The sequence below is a fragment of the Primulina tabacum genome, chromosome 12, assembly GCF_025594145.1.
Source record: "Primulina tabacum isolate GXHZ01 chromosome 12, ASM2559414v2, whole genome shotgun sequence".
Taxonomy (NCBI): domain Eukaryota; kingdom Viridiplantae; phylum Streptophyta; class Magnoliopsida; order Lamiales; family Gesneriaceae; genus Primulina; species Primulina tabacum.
In genome coordinates this window covers 35045996-35073646 of record NC_134561.1, presented here as the reverse complement: position 1 = coordinate 35073646, position 27651 = coordinate 35045996, and the positions used below count along the sequence as shown (strand labels likewise).

At 35.7% G+C, this 27651-nt stretch overlaps 6 protein-coding genes across 9 annotated transcripts; 5 read left to right on the top strand and 1 right to left on the bottom strand.

Moving 5' to 3' along the window:
• Positions 1 to 789: 789 nt before the first annotated feature.
• Positions 790 to 3016, top strand: LOC142521475 (uncharacterized). The gene is made up of 2 exons (XM_075624683.1): positions 790 to 1199; positions 2433 to 3016. The coding sequence occupies exons 1-2, from the start codon at positions 849 to 851 to the stop codon at positions 2733 to 2735; spliced, it is 654 nt and encodes a 217-aa protein (XP_075480798.1). The 5' UTR covers positions 790 to 848; the 3' UTR covers positions 2736 to 3016.
• A 1717-nt stretch (positions 3017 to 4733) lies between these two features.
• On the top strand, positions 4734 to 7389 carry LOC142521474 (malate dehydrogenase, chloroplastic-like). Its single transcript, XM_075624681.1, has 2 exons — positions 4734 to 4958; positions 5788 to 7389. The coding sequence occupies exon 2, from the start codon at positions 5915 to 5917 to the stop codon at positions 7019 to 7021; it is 1107 nt and encodes a 368-aa protein (XP_075480796.1). The 5' UTR covers positions 4734 to 4958; positions 5788 to 5914; the 3' UTR covers positions 7022 to 7389.
• A 1032-nt stretch (positions 7390 to 8421) lies between these two features.
• On the top strand, positions 8422 to 9866 carry LOC142521035 (uncharacterized). Its single transcript, XM_075624218.1, has one exon. The coding sequence runs from the start codon at positions 8471 to 8473 to the stop codon at positions 9818 to 9820; it is 1350 nt and encodes a 449-aa protein (XP_075480333.1). The 5' UTR covers positions 8422 to 8470; the 3' UTR covers positions 9821 to 9866.
• Positions 9867 to 12018: 2152 nt separating this feature from the next.
• LOC142520817 (GDSL esterase/lipase At1g74460-like) lies at positions 12019 to 13842 on the top strand. Its single transcript, XM_075623964.1, has 5 exons — positions 12019 to 12341; positions 12472 to 12602; positions 12718 to 12957; positions 13102 to 13351; positions 13442 to 13842. Exons 1-5 carry the CDS (start codon positions 12077 to 12079, stop codon positions 13669 to 13671), a joined length of 1116 nt encoding a protein of 371 aa, XP_075480079.1. The 5' UTR covers positions 12019 to 12076; the 3' UTR covers positions 13672 to 13842.
• Positions 13843 to 17932: 4090 nt separating this feature from the next.
• Positions 17933 to 22470, top strand: LOC142520527 (agamous-like MADS-box protein AGL65). 4 transcript variants are annotated; one of them, XM_075623536.1, is made up of 13 exons: positions 17940 to 18064; positions 18392 to 18477; positions 18644 to 18829; positions 19305 to 19364; positions 19461 to 19479; positions 19578 to 19642; positions 19747 to 19762; positions 19866 to 19927; positions 20556 to 20652; positions 20825 to 20875; positions 20998 to 21125; positions 21301 to 21679; positions 21858 to 22470. In XM_075623536.1, the coding sequence occupies exons 3-13, from the start codon at positions 18645 to 18647 to the stop codon at positions 21867 to 21869; spliced, it is 1074 nt and encodes a 357-aa protein (XP_075479651.1). In that variant the 5' UTR covers positions 17940 to 18064; positions 18392 to 18477; position 18644; the 3' UTR covers positions 21870 to 22470. The 4 variants fall into 4 exon arrangements, with proteins under 4 accessions (XP_075479652.1, XP_075479651.1, XP_075479650.1 ...); XM_075623537.1 differs by lacking the exon at positions 18392 to 18477 and having other exon boundaries at positions 17933 to 18064; XM_075623535.1 differs by lacking the exon at positions 17940 to 18064 and having other exon boundaries at positions 18092 to 18477.
• LOC142520528 (chlorophyll a-b binding protein 4, chloroplastic-like) lies at positions 22230 to 23372 on the bottom strand. Its single transcript, XM_075623540.1, has 3 exons — positions 23118 to 23372; positions 22621 to 23036; positions 22230 to 22505 (listed from the first exon to the last, which is right to left on the bottom strand). Exons 1-3 carry the CDS (start codon positions 23318 to 23320, stop codon positions 22372 to 22374), a joined length of 753 nt encoding a protein of 250 aa, XP_075479655.1. The 5' UTR covers positions 23321 to 23372; the 3' UTR covers positions 22230 to 22371.
• Positions 23373 to 27651: the final 4279 nt, after the last annotated feature.

Here is a 27651-nt window from a genome sequence, read left to right as displayed (position 1 = left end):
TATGCTTTTCCTTTAGATTGAGCATCACTCCATTCAAACTTCTATAACCCCTTCATTCAATCTCTCTCTCTCCTTTTTTATTTAAAAAATATTATATATTTCTCGCACATCTTTGCAAGATATACATTACATTCTCCTTATATATATATATATATATATATATATATATATAAATAAATAAAAGAATTGAAACCAATGTTTATTTATTTTTATTTTTTGAAATTATTTTTAGATTCAAGAAATTTTCTATGTTTGGTGGTTATACCTCATGGATGAGTCCACTACTCCTGGTCCATCCCTAGCCCAAATGAAAGGACAGACCCATGAGTGGCCCATGTATTTCTCTATAAATATCAGGTTTGAGTATTTAATTCATTTCATTCAATATATTGTTTTCAGCAGCACCCTTAGCTGCTCCCCCTTATATCCCCAGTCTCTACTTGAGCGGCCTACGTCGGGACACCCTTCTTGGCCCCCTTCTAACGGTCTTATTCGTGATTTCAGGCTCATAGCAATTTCAAAACATGCGTCTGGACTAGTGATACTTGCTGGAATCGGACCCTAAATTTTTCGTGAGTACCAGGTGGGTTATTAAAATATATTCCAAAATATTTTGTGCGAATTCGAGGATTATAATCTCAATTTTCTGGAAAAAAAATACAATAATCTCAATGGGCTTCGAAAAATGTAGAAATGGGCTGGGCTTTCTAGCCCATATACAACTTTGGACTCGAGTGCTGAATGGGTTAAGTCTACTCTACAGCCGGGTCGAGCTAAAAAATAGATTGCCAATTTAGGGCTTTAGAGTGAAGGTTAATCCCGCCACTCTGCACTTCTGCAGCTCACTTATGGCCGACGAATCAGCTCCAGCGGCTCCTCTGAACAGTGAAATCGAAACTGCAGCTAAATCTGAGCCGGGAAATGGCGGCTCAAAGCGTGCCAGGGAGGAGGATGAGGATGAGGGCACTGAGCCTAACGGAGAGAAGAGAATCAAAGCCGAATCTGAGAAGTGTTCTGGAGAAGAGGGTGTAGGAGATGGAGAGGACAAAATTGAAGAGCAGGAGAAGGAGGAGGAGGAGGAGGAGGAGGAGGCTGCTGGAGCCACCGTGGGTATGAAATCGTTTGGGTCTTCTGTGGAGATGTTTGATTATTTCTATAAGCTTCTCCACACCTGGCCTGCTAATATTGATTTAAACAAGGTAAACTGAAGTTTGGATTTTTTTTAATACTTTATTCCGATGTATTTCTTTACTTTGTGTTTGTTTCATAGGTGAAAACATCCTTTTTTCCTGGTAAATTGTGTCTGTATAAATAGCTTGATTTTCTGTTGGTCTTAAATGATAATCCTATCTGAGGTTTTATAATTTAGAGCAGAGGTTGTGGGGATTTCCTTTGTAGATGTTGAAAGATTTGTTTTTATTTGGATTTGAATATCTTTAATCTATTTCTATCTTGTAACAATTAGCTTGTCTTGTTTTGATGTTGTTTGAAGTCTTAATATGATTTGATACTTCCACTTATTTGTTACAGTTTAATAGTGATATTCATTCTGCAGAACTTTGGCATGTTTCTTGGTCTAGAATAGGAACGCTCTTTAGGTTTGCAAGAAATAGAAATGAATAGCATAATTGTTGATTCTTTTTCGCAGAAAGGGTGATGTGGTTGCTTTTGTTGATCTTTTGGTTGAATGAAATGGAATGGAATAGTATTATCGTGATTTTATGTTGCAGAAAGTGTGATGGATGTGCTCGTATATTGCAAATTTGTAATGTCATAGAAAATCTTTGGGAACCACTTTAATTTGGTTTTCTCCCCGAAGATGCTTGGTGTGTTGAGAAATCTTGTCCATTAATGGGGTCAATATGTGTGTGAGAATTGTCATGTATATTATAGTTAGTTCTCTTTGAAATTCCTATAAGCTGCCATTGGGATTTTATCTGTAACTCTATTACAAGAGTTCAGCCTGTCATCTCTTTCTTTTCTTGTTTCGTGTTTCCCCCCTACTCCCCTGAAAAATAGGCCGTATTTGAATTTTTTTTGGGTGCAAACGTTGTCTAATGACCATATCTTCCTAGCTGGTAGCAAACAGTTTCTTATAGGCACGAGTTTAAATTGTCAGGCTTAATATAGCTGGAGACTTTCAAAGGTTGATCTTTTCAAAATTAGGAGCAAAATTTAGTATATCTGGAAAGTCCGAATTTCATTTGCTGCAGTGTTATGAGATTCATCAGTAGTCTATTGTTGTTTATTTTAAATTTGAAATACAAAGCTCTGATTATCGTTGACCAATTTAATTTTCACAATGAAACACACTTCAGTTGATGATATTTGAAATTCGACCTTTTGATATATGTTCATGAACCTTCTTTTTAACTTGAGTGGAAGTTTCCATGATGTATGGTCTTCATGAATTTGGCTTGCTTCTGTTTCAGTATGAGCGCATCATGATGTTGGAATTGCTTAAAAAAGGTCATATGGAGGCAGAGAGAAAGATAGGCTGTGGTGTTAAAGGTTTTCAAGTCCGATTTCATCCACAGTTTAAAAGTCGCTGCTTCTTCATCATCAGGGACGATGAATCTGTCGACGATTTCAGCTTCAGAAAGTGTGTACACAACATACTTCCCTTACCAGAGAACATGCAAATAAAACACGATGTGAACAAGGCGCTGCGTGGAAAAGGTGGTGGCTTTGGTCGTGGACGTGGCCGTGGCAACCGAGGCAGAGGCAGAAAGTAAAAATGAGATGGACAAGTACCTCTATTCTATCTATTTGCATCAGCATTATTTACTTGACTTCTCTAAATATCTATGTTCTAGGAGAACATGTAAATTAATGTTTTTATTTCTTCTAGACCAGATAGAGTTTTGTAATGATCTCTCGCAGTTGCCCAAGTGTCCTTTCTGTTAGAACCAATTTCTACCTTTTTTTGGGGGACAAATATGCATATTTGTGTGTAAAATCTGTCTAAACATAATATTAAAAAACCTTAAATAAACAAATGCGGTATGTTTTGTGAGTTGATGGTCCATATCTCGACACATGAGTAGTATTAATATCGATAGTGTTGACGTGAAAAAGTACAACTCCTTAGATTAACTGTGAGGATAATAATTTTAGAGTAATTTGAATTCAACTCGTTCAATTAGAGAGAATTAATAATGATTTTGCCAAGTAGAAGAGATACCATGGTATACATGTATGTATATGTATAATTTCAAATTTCTGATTAAATTTTTTATTTTATTTTTTGTTACCTCCTCGTTTATGAATACATTTACCACGGAATGACGATGATTTCATCATTGGATAGGAGTAAATATTCGGTTACAATAAATAATAAAACTGATATTTGTAGCATCTTGACACACTATAAATCGAAGAATTTTGCATGTGAAAATAATTTTTTTTTTATGAATGCAAGCCTAATGTATCCACTAGCTACATATGTACATCATTAAGGCAGAAACTTTATTGAGGTCGTTCTAACGGGTCATAGTTTGTGAAATAAATCTCTTATTTGGATCATCCGTGAAAAATATTACTTTTTATGTTAAGAATATTACTTTTTATTCTAAATATCGGTAGGATTAACCGGTCTCACAATTAAAGATTTGTGAGATCGTCTCACAAGAAATCTACAGTATCATTAATTATCAATACAAATATTGATACAAATAAAATTTAATTAATGTATTTATGGGTAAAAAACCATTTTTTTTTCCACAAATAACACCAATAGTACATTTCTCTCTATCTCAAACCAGAGACGAATCATCTTTAGGGCTCGTTGTGTGTTGTGAATGTATTAAAATATGAGACTTTTCATAATTGAGATATTGAAAATGCAATTATTGAATAATGAAAATTTAATTTGTTAATTTTGATCAAGTAGTATCAAACTAAATCATTATAATGATTGGAAAAATAATGAAAAATTCAAGTCGAATTACTTTCAAATTACTCTAAATTCTCAAATGAGTTTTAAAATATATTGTATAGAAAATCATTTAGATTGTTTGCATGATTATTGCTTGAAGATTTGTCAATGAACCATTGATTCTTGAATCTTGATTATTTGTTGTTGAACAATTAATTGACTATTATTTGTCGATATCTTGACACTCTATGTAGAACGAGATTTAGTCAATTATATAGACGTAGATTTTATTATTGACGAATTTTATGTTCCAAAATTTTGGTAGGACACAATTTAGTTAAACAACATATGACTCTTTTTGTTATATAATTATATGTAAACAATTAGTAAAACATAATTTAGAAAAGGAAAACATAACAAACTTTTTCATAAGGAGAGCCGGGGTGACAACATCCTCCTCTAATTTAATTTTTCATTTATTTATTTTGATATTTTGATGAGTTCTTTTAATTATTTTTATAATTAACCAAAAAACCCAATAATTTTATTAAAATAACATTAAAATTTTTATAAAATCGTCTCACATATCAATTTCGTGAGATATATCTTTTATTTAACTCAATATATAAAAAATATTATTTCTGAATCTAAACACAGATCGAATCGATCGTCTCACAAATATCTTGACAAACCAAAACATTTCTATACAAAACAAAATATTTTTCGAAAAGTCAGCACAAAACGCAAAACCAGACAAGCCACCTACTCAGTGTGTGATTTACTTTTCACAACCATAAGGCATCCTGGCCGTTGAAACAACACGTGGAAACATGATCGTAAGGCCAGGATCTCCCCTAGAAGAATATGGGATCACCGCCAAGGAGATTCTATACGTGTGCCTTCCGCCTCTGAAAGACTGTAACATTCATTCATTTGTAGATTCCCTCGAAGCCCCAACGACGGAGAAACTAAGATAACCAAATCCCTGCAAATACACTCGCCCCTCTTGTTTCTGTGAGCAAAAGTTTCGATCTTGAAGCAATTTTAGCCACCCCATTTCGGTTCATCACCTACCCCAAAGGTGAAATATTTTTTTTTTCATATTTTGCTGATTTTATGAGGTTTTAACCCGTTTGAATCGTAGATCTAGCTCTTTTTGTTGAAATAGTGAATCCGAACTGCATCTTCTCTTATGGGAATGTGATTTTTATGTGATAGATCGATTGGTTTTGATTACTTGCGATTGAGAAAGATTTTCTTTGTTCATTTTTAATCTTTATGTGTGAGCCACGGCGGAATAGGTAGATTTAGTTTCTTGCCTTGTTTCGATTGCGTATATGGAGGTATTTTAACATTTGATTTTGGAGTACATGTTCAATAGAATAACTTTATTTGGATGGATCAGTATTTGGGGAGGGGCGTTAAATCTATTTAAAGGTGAAACTTACGGGTTTAGAAAAATTACTTGTGATGGATCTTGCTTGAGTTTGCCTCCTCTTGGTGGATAGATAGGTTGTAAGTTGTTGCTGTAATGTAGATCTTATGATATGTTATGAACTTAATGTTTTCGATTTGGTGGAATTTAAGAGAATTCGATCGCGGAACGCTTGAATCGATATGGGATCAGATCTGTCTTTGTTTTATTTTCTGTCAGGGAAAGAACACAATTTGAGCTTCTATTGTTTCGTTTAGTAGAGACTTTAAGCTAGCTGTTTAAAGATCTAGCCCATATCTTTCCTTATCGATATATATTTTCTGTTCTTTCTTGAGGGTTTTGATATCTTTTCTGTTTTTGTATTGAGGAAATCCATGAATAGAATGCTTTGCTTTTGATTTATTTGAAGCATTGGTCATGGTTAATCAGTATAAACTTGTCTGATTTTATTTGGTCTATGTTGGAAATTTGTAAGATGGCAGCAACACTGTCACCCACTTCTGTTAGATCAACCACTTTCGCTGGACCCCGAGCTGGCTTGCTCTCACAATCAAAGGTTTCTAGCATCAATATTAATTCAAAAAGCTGCTTTTGGAATTTTAATGGTCCTCAAGGCAACAAATGGCACACACTCTGCATTTAAATCTCCATTCGTAGGCGTTGAAAATGATGCATTTCTCAAGCCCTTATACATTGCAAAAGCCGAAAGTCATAACCAAAGATCTTACACATATGCTCCGCCTCAAGCATCCTATAAAGTAGCGGTTCTTGGAGCTGCTGGTGGAATTGGCCAACCTCTATCCCTTTTGGTCAAAATGTCGCCTCTCGTTTCTGCTTTAAATCTTTATGATGTGGCCAATGTCAAGGGAGTTTGTGCTGATCTCAGTCACTGCAACACACCCTCTCTGGTCTTGGATTTTACTGGACCATCCGAGTTAGCCAACTGTTTGAAGGGTGCAGATGTTGTCGTCATACCTGCTGGGGTACCAAGAAAGCCAGGTATGACCCGTGATGACTTGTTTAACATCAACGCCGGCATAGTGAAGTCTTTAGTCGAGGCTGTTGCTGAGAATTGCCCTGATGCATTCATCCACATTATCAGTAATCCAGTCAACTCTACTGTGCCGATTGCGGCCGAGGTCTTGAAGCAGAAAGGGGTTTACAATCCAAAGAAACTCTTTGGTGTCACTACTCTTGATGTTGTTAGAGCCAACACATTTGTTGCCAGGAAGAAAAACTTGAAGCTCATTGACGTTGATGTCCCAGTTGTTGGTGGGCATGCAGGAATTACCATTTTACCCCTTTTGTCAAAGACTAAGCCCTCTGTAACTTTCACCGATCAAGAAGTGCAAGAGCTAACTGTGAGGATTCAAAATGCTGGGACGGAAGTCGTTGAGGCAAAGGCAGGAGCAGGATCAGCCACCCTTTCAATGGCTTATGCTGCAGCACGATTCGTGGAGTCCTCACTCCGAGCCCTTGATGGCGACAGTGATGTGTATGAGTGCTCTTTTATCCAATCTGATTTAACTGAGCTTCCGTTCTTTGCCTCCAGGGTTAAGCTAGGAAGAGAAGGGGTGGAGGCTGTGATTTCATCGGACCTTCAAGGGCTAACCGAGTATGAACAGAAGGCATTGGAAGAACTCAAGTCAGAGCTGAAGGCTAGCATTGAGAAGGGTTTAGCTTTTGTTAAACAACCCGTGACTGCATAAATATGTGATAGATCTGAACCGATATAGCAAATAAAGTAACACTGCAATGCAGATTGATTTATGCATGGTGTTCCATTTTTGTAGGCAAGTTGAAGATGAAGCTCTGTTTTGAGTTCCGAGTGTTATTTGGTGAAGCAAATAAAGTAATACTGCAATGCAGATTGATTAATGCTTGGTGTTGCATTTTTGTAGGCCAGTTGAAGATGAAGCTCTGTTTTGAGTTCTGAGTTTTAAACGTGTACTGCTCCTGTTACAAGCCAAACGAATGTCTTGTGTTGAGTTTGTTTCTATCCTGAATCAGGGGTTTTCTGCAAATTTGGTGTGTAATAATAAGCTACATTATAATGAAAATTTGAATTATTACCTTGTAGTGAGCATAAATTCTTGATAGAAAAATCCCATAAACAGAAGAACTCAACCCCATAAGCTTCTCCAATCTCTTGCGAGGTTACGATAAAGCATGATGATATATGAAAACACGATTATTGGGTTTTGTCTTCTGTTAAAATAGTCAAATACATGTGGCCAATTCACCATTTTGACTTGTAAATACATATAATGCATACATAGAAATTGGATGAATCCAGCACCTCATCATTTCCTCTTCTTACACTATCATCTGGCACATTAACTGTTAACAATCATGGCAGAAGCAACCTTGATATCTTCATGTCTTGTTGCAATGTCCACCACTATGGCTAACAATGGCGGAGTCGCCATTTCGAGGATTGAGCTCTCCATGGGATCTACAGTTCATCCTATTTAAAAATTGGGTAAGTTATATTTGTTGCTTTGTATGTGTTTTTATGATTTTGTTCCGTGTCTAATTAATCTAATTTTTTTGGGAAATTTAAGTTCTTTTTTCGACGTTAGGTTGATGTAGCGCTAACATATCTAACATCGCCAACATCTTTAAATAAAAGAACGACTAAAATTTCAAAGGATTAGTTTAATCGAATGCACTTAATTATAGTCAAACTTCTCCATCATCAAAGGCTGCAATGGAAGCTGACATGAAATTAATCAATTCTTTAGCTATATGTTTCATACCAATTATGCTTCTTTTTTTTCTTTTTTTTTTTTCTTTTCTTGTGTTAACTTATTTAGTAAAGCCTAACTTCTGTTCAAGACAACCAACTTTAACAACCTAATTATTATGTATTAAATATTTTTCCACTGATTTGTCCCATTTGAAAAGGTCAACGATAAAATTCCCACACAAAATTGGGAGCTTGTCGTATTATCCAAAGCATCAAATTCCCACACAACTAAGCAACAAATGAATATATGGCAATGATTTTCTTATTCTAATCACTTTAATCAAAATTGTTTACTCTCTCAATAATAATCTCTTACAACAATTAGATCAAATAGCCTCTCACCTTTCAGATCTACAAGTTTCTCATATCAAATTTTCCTGCGTTTCGATTTCACAATATCTTACGAAGTATGTCGAAAATCGAAATACTATGTTCATCCATGGTTAAGATGGCATCAACCACCGTAAACAACGGCAATGCAGCAGCCAATTCAAAGATGGAGTTAACTCCATGGGATCTGATGCCGCTCTTAATCTGCCCGATTCAAGAAGGGTTACTCTTTCACAAATATCCCAACCTCCATGATCAATTCAAGAAAACCTTCGTTGATCACCTCAAAGCTTCGCTTTCAAGAACATTAGACTTCTTCCCTCCCCTTGCGGGCCGATTAAAAACCACTAAGAACGAAGATGGGACGAGCTCTTTCTTCGTAGACTGCAACAATGCTGGGGCTGAATTTACTCATGCAAGCGCTCCGGGTGTGTCGGTCTCCGACATCTTGGATCCAATCTACGTACCTGAGACTGTCTATTCGTTTTTCGCACTTGTTAACATTTCCAATTTGGAAGGGGTTTCTAAGCCATTGCTCGGGGTGCAAGTAACAGAACTAGAAGACGGGTTTTTCATCGGTTGCTCCATGAATCATGCTCTGGTAGACGGGAATTCTTTCTGGCATTTTTTCAATTCTTGGTCTGAAATATCCCGTAGTTTCGAAACTATATCGAAAATCCCCGTTTTCGAACGCTGGTTTCCGGAAAAAATCAATCTCCCAATCCATATTCCTCCATTGGAAAGGCGAAATATGTTCAGTGACTTTGATTCAGATCAATTGCTACAAAGGGTTTTTCATTTTAGCAAAGAGAACATTGCTAAGCTCAAATCAAGGGCCAATGACGAAGCGGGCACGGGAAAAATATCCTCTTTACAAACTCTGTTAGCTCACATATGGCGATCCGTGCTGCGTGGGCGGCGTAACAGCAGCAGCATTAATCAAAACTCCGAGAACCAAGAAATTCACTTCTTCGTACCCGTTGGCACCAGAGAAAGAATACCTCTGCACAATTGTTACTTCGGCAACGCGAGTTATGGGGCAATAATCTCGTCGAATGAGGACCATATCTTTAATCATGGCCTTGGATATACGGCGATGAAGTTCCACGAACTGGTAAGTCAACAAACTAAGGAACAAGCGATCAAAAACTTGGAAGATTGGGCGGAAAATCCTACGATACCGAGTAAGCGTCTGAGTAATAATATTTGTGTCGTAAGTAATTCGCCTAGGTACGATGTGTATGGGAATGATTTCGGATGGGGAAAACCAATAGCTGTGAGGAGTGGGATGGGGTTGAAAGTTGATGGGAGGATCACAGTTTTCCCGGCAGCAGATCCCGGCGGCATCGATGCGGAAGCTTACTTGGCGGAGGAAACATTGGAGGCCATGGCAAATGATGCAGAGTTCATGGAAGCTGTTAGCATCTGACCGGAATATGCCATGCACGTTTGATATATTTTTGAGAGGGAAGTATTTGCTAGAAGGTTTTTCATGTATCTTCTAATCTAAATAATAAAATATGCTTAATTATATTTTAGAAATCTATTTATTGTACTAAATCGAGTGAAATTTGTTAAAATTCAACCGCCTAATTCTGTGTAATATGAGTCTCGATATTTTAAATAGTCAAATTTTGGTTTTAATATTATATATCATTTGGTATTTTCTTCGAACATACGATATACCATTAATATTTGATTGTGTTAGTAATATCAGCGCTCGACTAAAATAAATACTAAAAAGTGAAAAAAAAATACTATGTTCAGAATATGATAAAAATAAAGATAGACCAATTTACAAAATGATTTGATCATTTTCTACTTTTATACATGCATTTTTTTAATAATATTCATTTGATTATAAAATATATATGTCAACAAATAATATCAATAAAATTAAATAGATACATCTATTTTTTTTCCACTATGCACATTGTGTTGATTAGTTTATGTCTATTTACAAAAATATTGGGAAGACTTCAACATACTTCTTGTTAGATTTCTAGCTCATATTTGATTAAGTTTTTGGGATTTGTATATATGTATTTGGACAATCATCTCTATTTAAACTAGCATTTGGGGTGAAATTAGTTCTAAGTCTATTATCTTAACATGATATCAGAGCTCAGACTCATCATTATGCATGAGACTGTCTTATGTGTCACATGCTAATGTATTGTAAATTTAATGCTCTAGTTTTTCATTCCTGAATGTGAGGAGGTATGTTAGATGTTACATCGGCTGAATTAAGTTATTGAGAGTTGTATATATGTAATTGGACAATCTCTTAATGAGCTAGCTTTTGGGATGAAGTTAGGCCTAAGTCCATAATCTTAACAATTCTGACTTCTTATTGTTTTAAATGTTGTTCGATATTTTTGACATTTTTTGGCTCGTGTATACTGCTCTCTAAAATTTCGTGAAAATCTTGAGAAATAAATAGAGTTTTGGGGTAAAAGAAAGGGAAATTTAAAATACAATTTCAGTTATGTAAGTTGACATGTTTTAGATTTATGTCTTGTAACTTGTCAAAATTTGATTTTCATTAAGTGATTTAGATTTTTTTGTTTTAATCATTTTTCACCGGAAGCCACTAAATCTATCGAATATTGCTTATTTGAAACTGGTTATCTCGTACATGACTCATATGACGCGATAAAGCCTATGTTACACAAATTAAAATCAATTTAAACATATAAATGAAAAATATATAGAAAAATTACACTCGATATTTCAAAATTGGAGAAAAAATCTCATTGTTTTTCTTTATTTTGTTGAGATAGATTTTAACATGTGTAATATATGTTTTATTTTTACTGTATGAATTACATAGAATCGGTGCCAAATTAGCATATTCATTGAATTTTGTGAATTCGGACGAAAAAAGACCAAAACCAAAATAAATAGTAAATTAGAAGAATAATTTAGTATAGGCATTTTAATTATTTAAAGAAATTATATTAATTTTTGGAACAAATATAAAGTCATGGTAAAGTTGTTAGTTTGATAAGGTAGATGATGTTTTAGAGAAATCCAAAATTAAACCGTAATTATTATAGGTTTCCCTCAACTTTACAGCTTGATTTATGATATTTTAATTAACTTTTAAATTTTGCGTGAAAATTTTTAATCTTGTTGAACGATTTTCCCTTATCACAAATGAGAACCATAAGAACTTAGGTAAGTCTCTTGTGAGACAATCTCACGAATCTTTATCTGTGAGACGGGTCAATCATACCGATATTCACAATAAAAAGTAATACTCTTAGCATAAAAAATAATATTTTTTCATGGATGACTCAAGTAAGAGATCCGTCTCACAAAATACGACCTATAAGATCGTCTCACACGAGTTTTTGCGCAAGAACTGTGGGTCGCAAAATAAAGCCCTTTAGACTTGGATTTATGCGAATATATTAAATCTCTTACTCTTAATTAGTCATCAAAGGACCAGTACTTTTTCAAAATGCGAATCTGTATGGTTAGGCTTCTGCGGTTGTTACATAAGACAAAGGTAGTTGAAGTTGGTTGAAATCTTGTTCCGTTTGGCCATCAAACTCTTCTACCTTTTTTGTTTTGTTTTATGCAACCTTATTAAATCCGAACCGAACCCTCGAAATTCAAGAACCTTGATTTAGTTCTCTCCATATATAACATAATAACGTCGTCCCTCGTATCTAAATCCATGAGACCTGTCGAGGAAATGTTCGGGATGAGATTCGAAAAGTCAGTGGTGATATTTTGGGCGATCAGTCTCGGGTATTTCATCAACGGACATGAGTGTGAGGTAGTGCAGTTTATATTCGGAGATTCCTTGTCGGACGTCGGGAACAACAATAACCTCGCCAAGAGTCTAGCTCGAGCTAGCTTGCCTTGGTATGGTATTGATTTCGGCACCGGTTTGCCCAATGGCAGGTTCTCTAATGGCCGAACAGTTGCTGATATAATAGGTAACACTAGTTGAGTCGGTCTATCCTCCGCCGGGAGTACTTTGGCGTCGGAAAATTTAGTATAAAAATTGCATATTCGTAGGTTTCATAATATATTGTATCGGTGATTTGATTTGATGATGAATTTCAGGTGATATCATGGGGCTTGCAAGGCCTCCAGCATTTCTTGATCCATCTCTAAATGAAGATGTTATACTAAAAAATGGAGTGAATTTCGCCTCCGGAGGTGGCGGCATTTTGAATGAAACTGGCTCACTTTTTGTAAGTTGATCAAATCTTTCTGCCTGTCCTTATTTTTATTTTGCGAATCACCGACGTTTTTTTAAAGAATTTATATAGATATCATGGATGATTATTTAGTAAATTTATTGAATAGATCCAGAGATTCGGGCTATACAAGCAAATAGAACTGTTTCGAGGGACACAAGAACTGGTTAGAGCCAAAATTGGAGACACTGAAGCAGATAAGTTCTTCCAACAAGCTCGATATGTCGTCGCGTTAGGAAGCAACGATTTCATAAATAACTACTTAATGCCGGTCTATAGCGATTCGTGGACTTATTCGGATGATAGCTTCAATCAGTATTTGCTGCAAACGCTACAAGACCAACTCACGGTAATTCATTAAGCGATCATGTATTATATACACAAAGAATAGAAAATTTTAACACGTTTTTTCACCTGTTTTCAAGCTGATCTTCATTTTCGCGCGAATCAAACCGCGATGTTTTCACTTTCGCCATATTCATTCAACCTTCAGGTGTTACATGGCTTGGGTGCACGAAAACTAATGGTTTTCGGGTTAGGTCCAATGGGTTGCATCCCACTTCAAAGGGTATTGAGTTCATCCGGTGGATGTCAAGAAAGAACCAACAATTTGGCTCTAAGGTTCAATGAAGGAGCTGGCAAAGTTGTGGCTAACTTGTCAAACCACCTCCCTAATGCCACCTTCAAGTTCGGAGATGCATATGATGTTGTCAATGATTTAATCAGCAATCCAAACAAATATGGTGAGAAAACATGCAAGAGAGTTGTAGTATATATATATATTATATCAAAGTTATATGTAATAATATTTTCCAAATATGCATTGGCTCTAGGGTTTAGCAACTCGGATTCTCCATGCTGCTCCTTCGGCAAGATTCGACCAGCTCTAACGTGCATCCCGGCATCATCACTGTGCAAAGATCGAAGCAAGTATGTGTTCTGGGACGAGTATCATCCATCGGATGGGGCTAATCAACTTATCGCAAACGAGTTAATCAAGAAACTTGGATTCGAACCCGTGAATCAGACGGATCCTTCGTCTCCCTCACCGTCAGGGAAATGATTAAGCAATCGTTTTGTTTGTTATATGAGCTACTTAGCTTCTTGATAAATAGAGCTATAATTTTCTTTCTTTTCTCCGGTGGATTGGCTATGAGTGAAATGTTAGAGTAGGTGTCCAACGAGCTAACTTGTTGCTTGGACTTGATTGATTCTTATATAAAAAGATATTTATTTTAATAATATTTTACGGTTTTATCTAATTATGATATTTATTTTGTCTGTAAATTCACGCGAGCTACATAAATAAAATATCTGAATATACAATAAGTACCATGAGATTTGTGTCTCAACATAAGATCATAAAACTCATTAGAAAGTGTACTGTATATTCTAAACTAGTTCTTAGTCGATTCAGTCACCTAAAATAAGGATAAATGTCTTTTGAGCTTGAAACTGACATATGTGATGCAAACGTCATGTTTCATTGATAAGGATATGGAGATGTGTATTCATAAAGATGTGTGATCATTTGATAATATATTGAATAACTTTCCCTCGGACTTTCCAAGTGGTACTTATCACTTATCGATTAGAATAGTATGTGGTTATAATTGTACACCATTAGTCTTTTGACCGGGAACAACGTGAAGGCTCTACATACTAGCATGCACTTTGATCTGTTTACCGTCTCCATGGAGAGTCATCGGGTGGCGAGTTTGAGTGTAGTTTCGAAAATACGTAGGTGTCAATCATTATAGTCAGAGATTCACTACTCACCTACAAGTGAAGATATCCTATGTGATCTGATGAGTTACAGTGTAAGGAATCTCTGGCCAAAGTAAAACAAGTACAATTTGGAAATGTGTTTTCTCAGTTACACATATCATGTTACTATTATTACTCAAAGATACATCACATCATTATCAAATTCGTTTTCAACTCTCGAGATACCAATGATTGATATTCGATCGGGATATATGAGTTGAAAGGACCGTATTGTATACTAACCATAACCTAAGGTTCTTGTAGGCAATATCAGTGATACCTAAGGGATCATGAGGCGGTGCAACTAAACGCTCTTACCATGATCCGATGTATATAATCATACTTGAGTTCTGAAGTTCTTGATCAAGGGGTTGATGAAAAAGAATGAGGCTAATTAGGATAAGCTCGAATAGGAACAAATGTTGTTCTGAATCACATAAAATTGTGAACTTACGACTAGTTGTATCCCTGAACTAGAGGTGGGCGCGGGTCGGGTTTTTGGGTTCTGGTATCCGAAATTTCGGGTACTCGACAAGTCAGGTAGTAAATTTTACTACCCGACATGATCCCTACAGTCGGGTACCCGGAAATTAATAATTTTTTTTTCTGCAAAAATATATATATTTTTTCAGATTTCACAAAAAATCACGTCATTATATCGAGTTATGGCTAGTCATTATATCATATAATGACTAGTAAATTAAAAAAACACATGTATTTTTCACATTTCACAAAATATCATGTCATTATATCATTTTATGATTAGTCATTTGTCATTATATCGGGTTATGACTAGCCACAAAAAAATACATGTATGAATAGACGGAGAGACCCATAAATTTTTTTAAAAAAAAATTTCGGGTACCTGATATCCGATCGGGACTCGGTAAAATACCCGAATCCGAACACGAAAATTATTTTCGGGTATCGGGTACCCGACGAACCCGTTTTGTTTTTAAAAAATACCCGACCGGATCAGGTACCCGATGCCGGAAAATAAACGCACACCTCTACCCTGAACTATTGAGGGTCAAATAAGTATTGGATTCTATGTTCCCGCTGAGATAATCGAATTCAACAAATTGAATTTGGCCACTGTAATTTGATGGATATCAAACATATTGCTTATAAAGGAGTTTATAAATTGATTTCATATATTGAAGGTGGAAGTTAGTTTAACTGTTAATTGAGTGAAGATAGTAGAACTTCTTATTTTATTGAAGGTGTTCACAAAACTAAAAGCTGTCAAAATTTGTCAGTAAAAAATTTCGGCCTTTCAAAGTTTAATTTTTTATTATGTTAACAAGATTTTTAATATCGATACCTCTATATTGTCTAATCGTTTTTTTTTTGTCTGAGTAACTTGTCTCTTTTTTTCGTTTAGTTCAACTAACTTTTCTATTTTTTGTCTCGGTATAATAACTTATGAATTTCGGCTATTTTGGTTAATCTATCATTGGAATGTTCATTTTTTCGGATAACGCTGATTAAATGATGACTAAAACTAAAATTAGAAAAAATTTGCGGATCTCTTGATTTTAAGGAAATTCAATATAGTTGGAAGCAAATTAACATAAAAAAATTCGAATAAATCAAACAAACTTTACAAGTTCTGTGTAATCTACTTGAATCATTCAATGATTGTGATACCAAAATGTGCTTTAAATAACATCTAATCAGTTTTTTGGCGAAAATTTAAAATTTTGGAGGTAAATAGACCAAAATGACTGAAACTTCGAAAGTTATTATATTAAGAGCAAAAACTGAAAATGAATGGTTTGAATAATATGAACCTGATGAAACTTAGATACATTGGATCACAGTTAAGAAGATCCTTAGATACATTAAAGGTGCCTTAAATGATGCATTATATTATGGAGGATCGGATTTTATACTCAGGGGATTATGTTGATTCGGATTATGCAGGTGATCCTGATAAGAGAAAATATACTACAGGCTATATATTTACAATTGTAAGGAGAACATTAATTTGGGTTTGAAAACTGCAAATAGTTGTGACGTTATCTACAACGGTAGCAGAATACATGACAACTACTCAAGTTTACAAGGAGACAATATAGATTAAAATGTTATTAGAGGAGATCAGACAAAAACAAGATAATGCTCTTTTTTTTTGTGACAGTCAAAATGTTTTACACATCGCAAGGAATTTAGCTTTTCATTCCAGGACTAAACACATTGGAGTCCAGTTTTACTTTGTTCAAGAAGTAGTAGAGGAAAGAAGTGTGAATATGCAGAAGGTCCATACATAAGATAATATAGCTGATGTTCTGACCAAGTCAGTGGACACATATAAGTTTGAGTGGTGTAGATCGTTATGTGGCTCAAGCAGAAACGTAAGAAGCGGAGAATGACAAGATTTAAAAGATGAGTGGAGATATGTTTGATTCTCGATCAAATCTCCAAGTAGAAGAAATGTCGGCAAAGTATGTGTGAAACATGTAAACACATATGCATGGTCCAAGCCATTAATGCATTCACATGGAATTTCAGAAGATGTGAGGCAAAGTTGAATGCAAATTCAATTGAGAATTTTGCTTCTCATGTTCACTCGTCAGGATGATCTTTATAAATAGAGATCTCCATCATAAGATGAAATCATCCCGTTCTCAAGTTGAGAATCTCAATTTTCAAGTTTTTCTTCTATCTTAGTTATTTCTATAATATTTGTTAGTTATTTGTTAACTTGTATTAAGAAAGTATGTTCTTTTTGGAAACACGGTGAATTTGCAGATGATTTTTACCCTAATAATTTTTAGGAGTTTTCACGTAAATCTCGGTATTCAATTTCATTCTTTATTTTCATATTTATATACCAAGATGTCGAACCCGAGACCAATAAAATTCAACTAAATATCATGTTTTATGAAGGAAAAAATTGTTTTAAATGCTTTATAAATTTTATTTATTTATATATTGTATATTAAATGCTTTATAAATTTTATATGATATGATCCTATATGATTTTGTATTGAGTATTTAATCAACAAAGACTACAAGAAATCACTTCTTTTTAAGATTTTAAGATAATTTTTCTTCTCCAAGGATGACATTTATTCATGTAATGTCAAACTCGAATAAAAAAACTTTGTGAAACAATTTTACGTATTAATGTTACGAGACAGATCTCATATCAAACTCAATCCATGAAAAAATATTATTTTTTATGTAAAAAATTATTACTTTTCAATCTATATATAAATTGTATCAACAAGTCTCACGAATATAAATCCATTATACCATTTCTCAAGAAACTTATCTTTCGAATTATAGAACACTCGGTATTCGTAAACCAAATTCAGGATTTTTTTTATATTGCAAGTCTATTAATAATTTGTTTAAAAATTTTCAATATGATGTTTAAAAAATATAATAATTAGTTAAATCTTATATCTTATTATATATTTAATAATCATTATTAAAAAAAATACGTAAAATTGATATTTGACCCGACTCGACTCAAAACAATCAGATCATATGCAAGACGTGCCACTGAGTAATATAGCCGAGGCTATAATGGAATCAACCGGGCATATGATTAACAAACAGCAGAAGCTCATGCATTCCCTACACGTGTAAACTATTTCGTCACCTTCTCTGTGTCACACTGCGATAGAGTGACAACGTTAGGTTCGATTCTCCCGCGAGTTTTACCTGCCGAAATCATAGTACCACCTCTTGTCTCCTCCTCTTTTATCCCATCCCCTTATTTTTACCAATCTATTTTCTTTACCATCCCTTGTAACGATTGCCTTTTCGTTTGTCTCCTTTTTTTAATTTTTTTTTTTAATTTTCCCTTTTTTTTATATGTACAAGATGGTTTCCTCTTATGGGTATCCCATTTTTAGGGCAATTACCTCTTTCATTTCTTTATGTGTTGTGTAATTATAGAGTTTAGAGCCACCATGCAAATGGGTTTTAGTTTTTCGCGGTAATACTCCAGTAGGGTAGCCTAAAAAATTTTCTTCTTGGCATTTTTTCATTCTTTTTCCCAGGTTGTTTCTTCATATTTTGATCCCTAGTTTGTGGGACAACAGAGGAATCCTGTGGAGGGTGTTTTCCGATTTGATCTTTTTTCAAGGTTGTTTTTGTTTTCTTTCTTTTTTCCTGTTTAATCTCGATGATTTGATGAAGAAAAATGGAAGAAAAGATTGGATCTTTGCCTATAAATTTGTATTTCTCTTAAACTTGATGTCTTTGAAGGAATTGGGATGGCCTATATATGTTCGAGTTTTATTGTTTTGTAGGATGGGAAGAGTTAAGTTGAAGATACAGAGATTGGAGAACCTGAGCAGCCGGCAAGTTACCTATGGCAAACGGAGAGCTGGAATACTGAAAAAGGCTCAGGAAATTTCAGTGTTGTGTGACATTGATATTATCCTTCTTATGTTTTCTCCTACAGGAAAGCCATCGATTTTTCGAGGACCACGCAGGTCTATTTTGAGCATTTAGATTAGTTTGTTTTGTGCCATGTGATTGTGTCATGAATCTTTGTTTTATTTGGAAATGCTGTCATGTTAAGCTAATAGTACATGTATCTGTCTCGTCATATCCCCTGGCTTTCCTAGAACTTTAGTTTATTCAAAGATAGAACTATGATTTTTAGTGGAACTGTACATAAAATCGAAAACTTTATTCATTTGAGATGAACTTTTCTGCTCGCTGGCGCTGCACAATGCTCGTGTGGCGAAAGAGAATAAACACCATACCTTAATTGCGGAAATTTATTGAATGTGTCTTACTAGATTCTGTAAGCTAGACAATATCTGAAGACTATGGTTTCATAAGAAAACAATAAGTCATGAAATGGAAGTTAAAATGCAAGCCTTGGTTATTCATGTTTAAGTAAATCTTTTAATGTATGATTTGGTGCTAAATACTCACCATACTTATTGTTTTCGGTTTCAGCAACATTGATGAGATGATTGCAAAATATGCTCAACTTACACCGAAAGAAAGGGCTAAAAGGTAAACAGTGATACTTAAGCTCGATTTTGTTTCTGTCAAGTTGAAGGATCGTCGATGCAACTTATTCTTTTTTCCATCTTTATGGCCATTGAACAGGAGGTTGGAGAGTCTTGAAGTAAGTTCAATGTTTAAGTATGAATCGTGTTCCTTAAATTATTCTTCTTTGGGAAAAGAGTAATTGAATTTCGCTCCTTTGGATTCATTAAATGATAGACACTAAAAAGAAATTTCAAGAAGCTTGACCAGGATGTTGATATAGAAGAGTTTCTTGATGCGAGGTGGATATTATATCTGTCAACTAATTGTATTTGCTCTTCTTTCTAATTTCTTATCAATTATACTTTCATCTGTTCTGTTTTAATTTTCTTTCTCAATTTTGCAGTACATCATCAATCGAGGTACGTCTCATTTTTCCTTGCATCATCTGTAATTATCAAAATTTGAGCCTACTAGATCGTGGGTCATCCTTTAAATCTTCTTCTGATGATCTGCTACTGCTAGGAAATGCAAAACCGAGTGAGGATGCTGCGTGATCAGCTTACTCAAGTACATAATAGATTAAGGTAAAAGCTAAAATCTTTAGTACATCAAATATAATTTTTAATAGACTTGTCTATTAATAGAAGCACATAGGTTCAAAATTTTCGCCAAGTTTCTATTTCAAAAATCTTAGAGAAATTTATTTTTTCCCCTTGTTGATACTCTGGCTTCTGAAAAATAAAATGCAGTGCTATCTTTATTTCACAACTGCTATCAGAAAATCTTGGGTTGTTGTGATGTAATGCTTGAGTTTATTTCTTCGTAGTTTTATACTCATCCAGGTAACTATCTTGAACTCATCGCTGAATTTCTTTTAGGTTGCATTTGGGATGATGGATTTGAAATCCATGAATTTCGATTATAGTTTTAGCATTAAAAATGAAACAATAAATGAAATATCAAATCCACACATTATTTATTTACATATTAGTTATATTAATTAGAATGAATTTCAAATTGTTCATTGTTGGGTGAACTTGAAATCCATCCTAATTAACATAAAACATTACTAAAACATTTTACTGGTAAATTTGAGGTTTATGGTCTCACTACTCTAAACTACAAATACATTTGAAAATATTTGAAATCCATATATTTGAAATCAATTAATCCAAATACAACTTTAGATTTTTGAAGTATTTTCTTTGTCAGCTGGTGGACTAATCCAGACAAAATTGAAGATGTTGAACATCTTAATCAGATGGAGAATTCGCTAATGGAATCTCTCAATAGGATTCACATGCAAAAGGTACTGCATTTATTTCTCTGGTTCAGAAAAATGGAAGAATTTTGAGAAATATTTTTTGGCATTCTGTAAAATAAGCATAATGTTAATTATTAGTATATGATTTGTTTTGATATTCTGCATGAACTATATCCAATGGAAAGAGACTAAAGTAACCAGTATACTTCTATTTTAGCAGGAAAATTTTGGGAAGTTCCCACTTGTTCCATTTGATTGCACGAGCCAGGTATAAAATCAATCTACTAGTGCAGAGTGTTCTTGTTGCTGTTTATTTCTTTCTTTCTTTTTTCTTTTTTTTTTGTATGTTACATGTCATTATAAAAATTTGCGCGCACTGGAAATTTTTAGTTCCTAAATGGGATGCACTTTTCAACTACAACTACTAGTGATCAGCATTGCCAAACGCCGACATGGTTTCCAGAGGGTGAGAGACAACACATGATGCTAAAGAATGAAGCCCATTTCTTGTCTAGTAGGTGAGTGGATCTCTCTGATACGATATCATAAACTATATAGTTGCGACAAATCAAACGATATAAGGATTAATTTGTTCGTAGGAAATTTGATTTATTCGTTGAGTTGAAACTTGGATGATTTGATTTTTGATAGTTTTCTCTAGTATAATATGTAGTCTCTGACGTTTCTCTTTAGAGATTTGGAGTGCTCCCAAGATGCGTCCTTCCCATCTTGTTCTAGTTTCTTTGGTGAGGTGAAAGACGATAATCTCGACAGTTCAAGACAACAGAAAAATGATGCTCAGAATAGTATTACCATCGACGATTATACAAGCTCCGCTCTGTTGAGACTGCCGCTCATCGAACAATTTCCATATCATCCATTTGGAAATTTAAGTTTTCCTGATGTCTTGGAGGCCGGGAGGGAGGCAAGTTATCTTCCTAGTGCTATGGATTATCAGATAAATGGAAATCTTGAACTCCCGAGATCTGTCTACAACAGTTTGCAACATAGTTTAGTTCCTACTTCTGGTTCATGTGCCATTTCTATGCTGAACGAGACTTCTTATCTTCAGGTCAGTCCTTGTCAATCAGTAACACAATTCATTACTCGTGCGAAAAAATTCTTTTAAGGATTGTTTGGATGCGTTTATGACTCGAGTTTACATTAGCTGCTAGTTCTTTTAAGTCCTGTCCTAATGTTTTCTAGCTAACCTCGATATGTTACTCATGTAAATCACTGATATCTCGCAGCCCCCAAATTAGAAGGAAGATTTAGTTAAAGACCTGGCTCTCCAAACTCAGCACTACTCGAGAACGATAAAGATCAACCATTAAATGATCATATGCGCCCCTTCAGCTCGTTAAGGCATAGAGGACCTAGGATATTTGCGGTCTCCCAAATCAATAAAACATTGGTGCCCGATTCCTGGCATCATCATTTCGACATTTTGCGTTGATACAGTTCTATTTCTACTTATTGTCCGAGATCTTAGTGGATAGAAAAATTTCAAAAGAAATTCTTGTAATGACTTGTTCTAATTGTTCCACGTAAAGATTATATGTTCCCACGAGTGTGTTTCTTTAAAGATTGTGATTGATTTATAAGCATAAGATAGTCCGTGATTTATGAAACATTATATCAATATTAATTGCCATTAGAATTCCCTGTACATTGAAGCTCCCTTTGTTTGCAAGTACAGCACAAATCTCTGCCAAATCCAATGAACATGAAAGAAAAAACATCATACTTCTGTGTGTAATGAAATCAATTAGAGAATGTCTGGATAATGGTGTTGTGCCATGGGTCTGAAAGGTGCTGCAACAGGTTGTCAAATGGCCCATTTCCAGTTACATTGTGCTGCACGATGAATCCCAAGAATGCCAACATTGCTAGTCTTCCTGCAAATTCATACACAAGTACATTATATTTCTGATTTCGTCACTGATTGGAAACGTTAGAAACACGAACATAGGAGACAGTTGATATTTTTTAACAACCGTAATAGCGTCTTACCGTTGGCTATCTCTTTCTCCTTGGCTTCCAAAGAGGGGGAGAAGTTCAAAGGGTTGAAAATGCCTCCGGGATAACCAACTTCATTGGGAGGTAAGCTGTAGTTCTTAAATATGGGATCTTGGTTAACACTTCCTGGGTTCTTGATGTCTTGCCACCTCCTGATCTCGACGTAGTGGAACAGAATAAACTCGATGACGAAGAGGGTCGATGAGGAGGCGAAGTAATCAGCTTTTCCTGCTTCGTACCATTTCGGAACGTTGATGACTCCGATCGACGTGAAAACTTCAGGCAACAGCATGCCTGCAACGCCGAGCATTGCCCATCGTCCATTCACAAGCTCAGCCTGGACAAACCATCTCAAGTTCTCCGGGTCTTCTGCTAGTCCTAATGGATCAAACCCATTGTCACCTGGAAGACTGAGAGAAGAAAACACATAAGAAACAGATCAGTGTCCTTAAAAATTTCGACACTAACTCGAGCTCGACTCGTTTGCAAACCTGCCGTTAAGGTAGGAGGGAGAAGCCAGCCCCGGCAGCCACTGGCCTTTCTTGGCTTCAACTTTGACTGATCTGTAGGATGAAACCGCCTGTGTCACGGAGACTTCCCGGTTCAATTTACCTGATGATCCGGTGAGGAATCGGGTTTTCGAAGCACAAGGCCGGAAACCGGCGACAGAGGCTTGTGTGGTGACAGCTGCCATTTCTCCAAGATGAATTCTTGAACTGGAGAAATTGCGGTGAATGGTTTCGTGGGCTGCATTTGTATGGTGGTTTTTGCTGTCTGATGCGCTTACGGCACCTGTTCAAGATTGGATTTGAGCCGTTGGGTTGCTAGATTTTTGGGATCCAACGGGTGTGATTCGATGGGATAGCCAAAGGAAATCCATGATCTTATCTTTATCCCATTTGGCAAATCCTCAAATCTCTTTCTTCGCAGCTGTTGGTGTTTTGAGATCACGAGGGACCCTTTCTTTGGTGATGGGGATTAAAGATTTTGAGTGCACTCCCAGTCGTGAACCTTTATTCATAAATTTTTTTTGGTCTTCGTTATGTCTATCATTGTCACATAAAAAAATCCATTCATTTGTTCACAATCCAAAAATCTGCAAACTACTTCGTAAATTTCATGAAGATCACCTAAAGGAAATCTACTAAAGACAATATTTCTTTTTGATATTTTCCACAGAATTTGCGATGAAAATTAAGTTGGTCTTCTGTCATTCCAATAGTATTCTTCATGAAGATTTCATAATCCTTAACTAACATCTCTTGCTTTTGAATCTCAATTCTATGCGTTTGTAATTCTTCCATTTTTTGCACATACTGCCGAATCCCACATCATCAATGTCTCTAGCTTTGGATTTGCCTTTCCTCTTTGTTGTCTTCTGCCCCATTGGACGAGTACAGACTTCACAATCGTCCACGTCCATAGGAGCATCCGGATTTGATGTGGAAGAGTGCCCCTCTTACTCGGATGTCCTTGCATTCTTGCTAACAGATGACTAATTGATTTTGCAGCATATTTCTCATACTCTCTGAGAACCCTCCATACATGCATGTACTTGAACTCCTTGTTATTGTCATTGGCCTTCCACATACTAAGTGCGTTATATAACACATTCTCGTCACTCCATCCGCTTTAACGATGAGTATATAAATTATTGTAGGTTGTAGAAAACTCATTCACCATCGACTATAACTTATAATAATTGATTTTAGCTGCTTCCAGTGTCTCTGCACAGTTCCGACAGGCCGATGCTTGTTCTAATAATATCCGATACTTTTCCAAAAAGCTTGATATTTTTTGTCATTAGCAACTACTGCATCGGTGCTAATAGTGGCCCATGACTTCACAGGAACAATGTCTTATTAAGGATACCAAATTGTTCGTTTCGCGTCATCTATCTCTGGTTCACTTTTGTGTTCTATTTGTGATGAGAGTGGTGGCCGCTGTGTTTCAGGAACAGATGATTGTGTTATGGGTTCTTTTTATTTGTTATATTCTTTGACACTGGCCGTTGTTGATTCCTTCAAATGAATGATCGATGGTTGAGGAGGAGAAAATACGTATGTCAAGACTAGCATCCTAAATTGATGGCCCATGGCCGACTAATCTTGGGGTGGATACATGCAAAACACAGGTGGGAGAGTGTTAGCAGGTAAATGAGCTAGAGCTGTCAGGAGCAAACTGTTAAACGCAAAGAAATGAGCTGAAAAACTCACCGTATTTTTTCAATTATTCGGTTGTGAAGGATGAATACAAGTATTTAAGCCGCTATCTTCTGTAACCATAAAAGTGCTAGTCTAATACAAGAAAGATAAAAAGTAAAACACGTTTTATTAATCCCCCCAAACTTGATACAAGTTTCGAGTACCAAGCTTGGACAGTAGATAACGATGTTGATCCTTTCCTAAGCTCTTGGTGAAGATGTCAGCAAGTTGTCAATGGTAGAGAGCGGTTCCCATCACGATCTTCTCACGGACCACGTGACAATCTATCTCAGTATGATTAGAGCGCTCATGGTACATTGGATTAGCAGCAATGTGAAGTGCTGCTTTATTGTCACAATAAAAAGTTTCTGGCTGAGGAAGTGTGACTCCCATATCATGCAGAATACCACAGATCCAAACGATTTCACAGGTGGTAGCTTCCATAGCTCGGTATTATGCTTCGGCCGAAGAGCTCGACACGGTATTTTGCTTCTTGGTTCGCCAAGATAATAAGGAATCACCAAGTTTAACACAGAATCCAGTCAATGAACGTCTGGACATAGGGCAAGAAGCCCAATCGAAATCACAATAAGCTGAAAGAACCATAGAGTTCCTCGCTGTCAACAAGATACCCAGAACAGAAGAACACTTGAGATATTTGACCACTCGAATAGCAACATCCATGTGAGATTGTTTTGGGGAATGTATGAATTGGATAAGATGCTGAACCACATAACATATATCAGGTCTTGTGATAGTAAAATAGATCAGCCGACCGACCAATCTTTGAAAGGAGTCTGGACTATGCAGCAAGAGATCATGAGGATTACTAGGTCTGTCGTGAAAAATAATGTAATCCAACTCCACAGTTGTCAATTTTTTATTTTGTTCCATAGGTGTATCGAATGGTTTGCTCCCAGCTATACGAGTATCTGCAATGAGCTGCCAATTCATGTTTGCGTTGATTTAGATAGATTCCCTTAGCTGATCGAGCAATCTCAATGCCCAAAAAATATTTTAGCTTGCCAAGGTCTCGGATTTCCAAACGAGAGTGCAAGAAATGCTTCAGGTTTGCAATTAATTATGAATTACTCACTGTTATGACAATGTCATCTACATAAACCACTAGAATAATGATATGCTGGGAATCTCGTCTGGTAAAAATGGAGTGATCATGGTGGGATTGTGTGTAACCAGCATCTTGCATTATCCCAGCAAATTTATGATTCTATTGCCTTGAAGCCTGCTTAAGACCATACAACGACTTGCACAAACGACATACCTTATGAGGACCTTGAATGTGATAGCCAAGTGGAAGCGTCATAAAAATCTCCTCATCAAAATCACCTTGAATAAAGGCATTAGCCACATCCATTTGTGTTAGAGACCAGTTATTGGTTGCTGCCAAACTAAGCAAGCATCGGATGATGACTATCTTGGCAGTAGGAGAAAAAGTGTCATGGAAATCAATTCTCGGTTGTTGCATAAAACCTTTTGGCGACCAAACGGGCTTTGAATTTATCAACTGATTCATCCGGGTGATGCTTTACTTTGTACACCCATCTACAACCAATGGGTCTAACATTATCAGGAAGATCAACCACATCCCAAGTACGATTAGAATGCAGGGCTGCAAGCTCTAATTCCATAGCCTTTTGCCATCTAGTATCTCTTATTGTCTCATGGTAAAATCAAGGCTTTGAAAATGAGGAAATGACAGCTGCAAAGTTTTGATAGGGTGGAGAAAATCTGGAGTAAGAAAGGTGTTGAGAGATAGGATAGAAGCACTGAGTAGAGTTACTTTGAGGCAACGTAAGACAAGAAAAATCTAGTGTTCATTGAGGAATTGTTCTAGTCCTATAAGATCTTCTCAATGGTGAAACAAGATCACTACAAGGCAGTGGAAAATCCGAAGACTCATTTGTGGATTGAAGATGGCATTCATCTTCATGGAAATTTTTTGGACAAGTAGACGAAGTTGGAAATGGGGAAACAAATGGCACATTCTCGGCAAAATGAAACGAGTCCTTATGGAAAATAACATCTCGTGATACAAAAAATTTCTTGTTCTAAAGATTCTTTTGGACATTGAAATATCCCAAAAAGACACAAATCGTGGCACGAGCAGAAAATTTGTGATCAGTAGTGGGGGGATGCAATATAGCAAAGACATCCCAAAACTATAAGATGATTGTATGCTGGACTTTTGTGAAATAAGATCTCGAAAGGTTATTTGTTTCCAAGGACAGGATTTGGTGTTCTGTTGATGAGGTAAACTGATGTCAACACAATCACCCTAAAATCGTAGAGGAAGAGAAGCTTGAAATCTTAAGTATCGAGCTATGTCAAGGATGTGTCTATGCTTGCGCTCAACCACTCCATTTTGTTTAAGGGCATGAACTGAAGTGAACAACACCTTGTAAGGCAAAAAATTTACTACACTCAAATTTTAAAAAATATGCTGCATTGTTCGACCTAATGGACTTAATTTGAGCAGAGAATTGTGTGTTCACTAAGGAAAAAAACTGTTTAAGAATCCTGAACACATCTAACTTAGATCGCATAAAAAAAACCCAAGTTCCTCTTAAAAAATCATCAATAATTGTTAAGAATTATCTCTCCCCATTATATGTAGGTGTATTAAATAGACTCCAAATGTCCATGTCTATGAGTTGAAAAGGAAACAAGGTTTTTGTCAGGCTTAACTTGGGAAATGCTAACTTAGATTGCTTTGATAGAGGACACATCGAGCAATGATTAAATGATGTATTCTTTGTCAAAAAGGGTAACAAATACATCATGGAAACAGATATATGTCCTA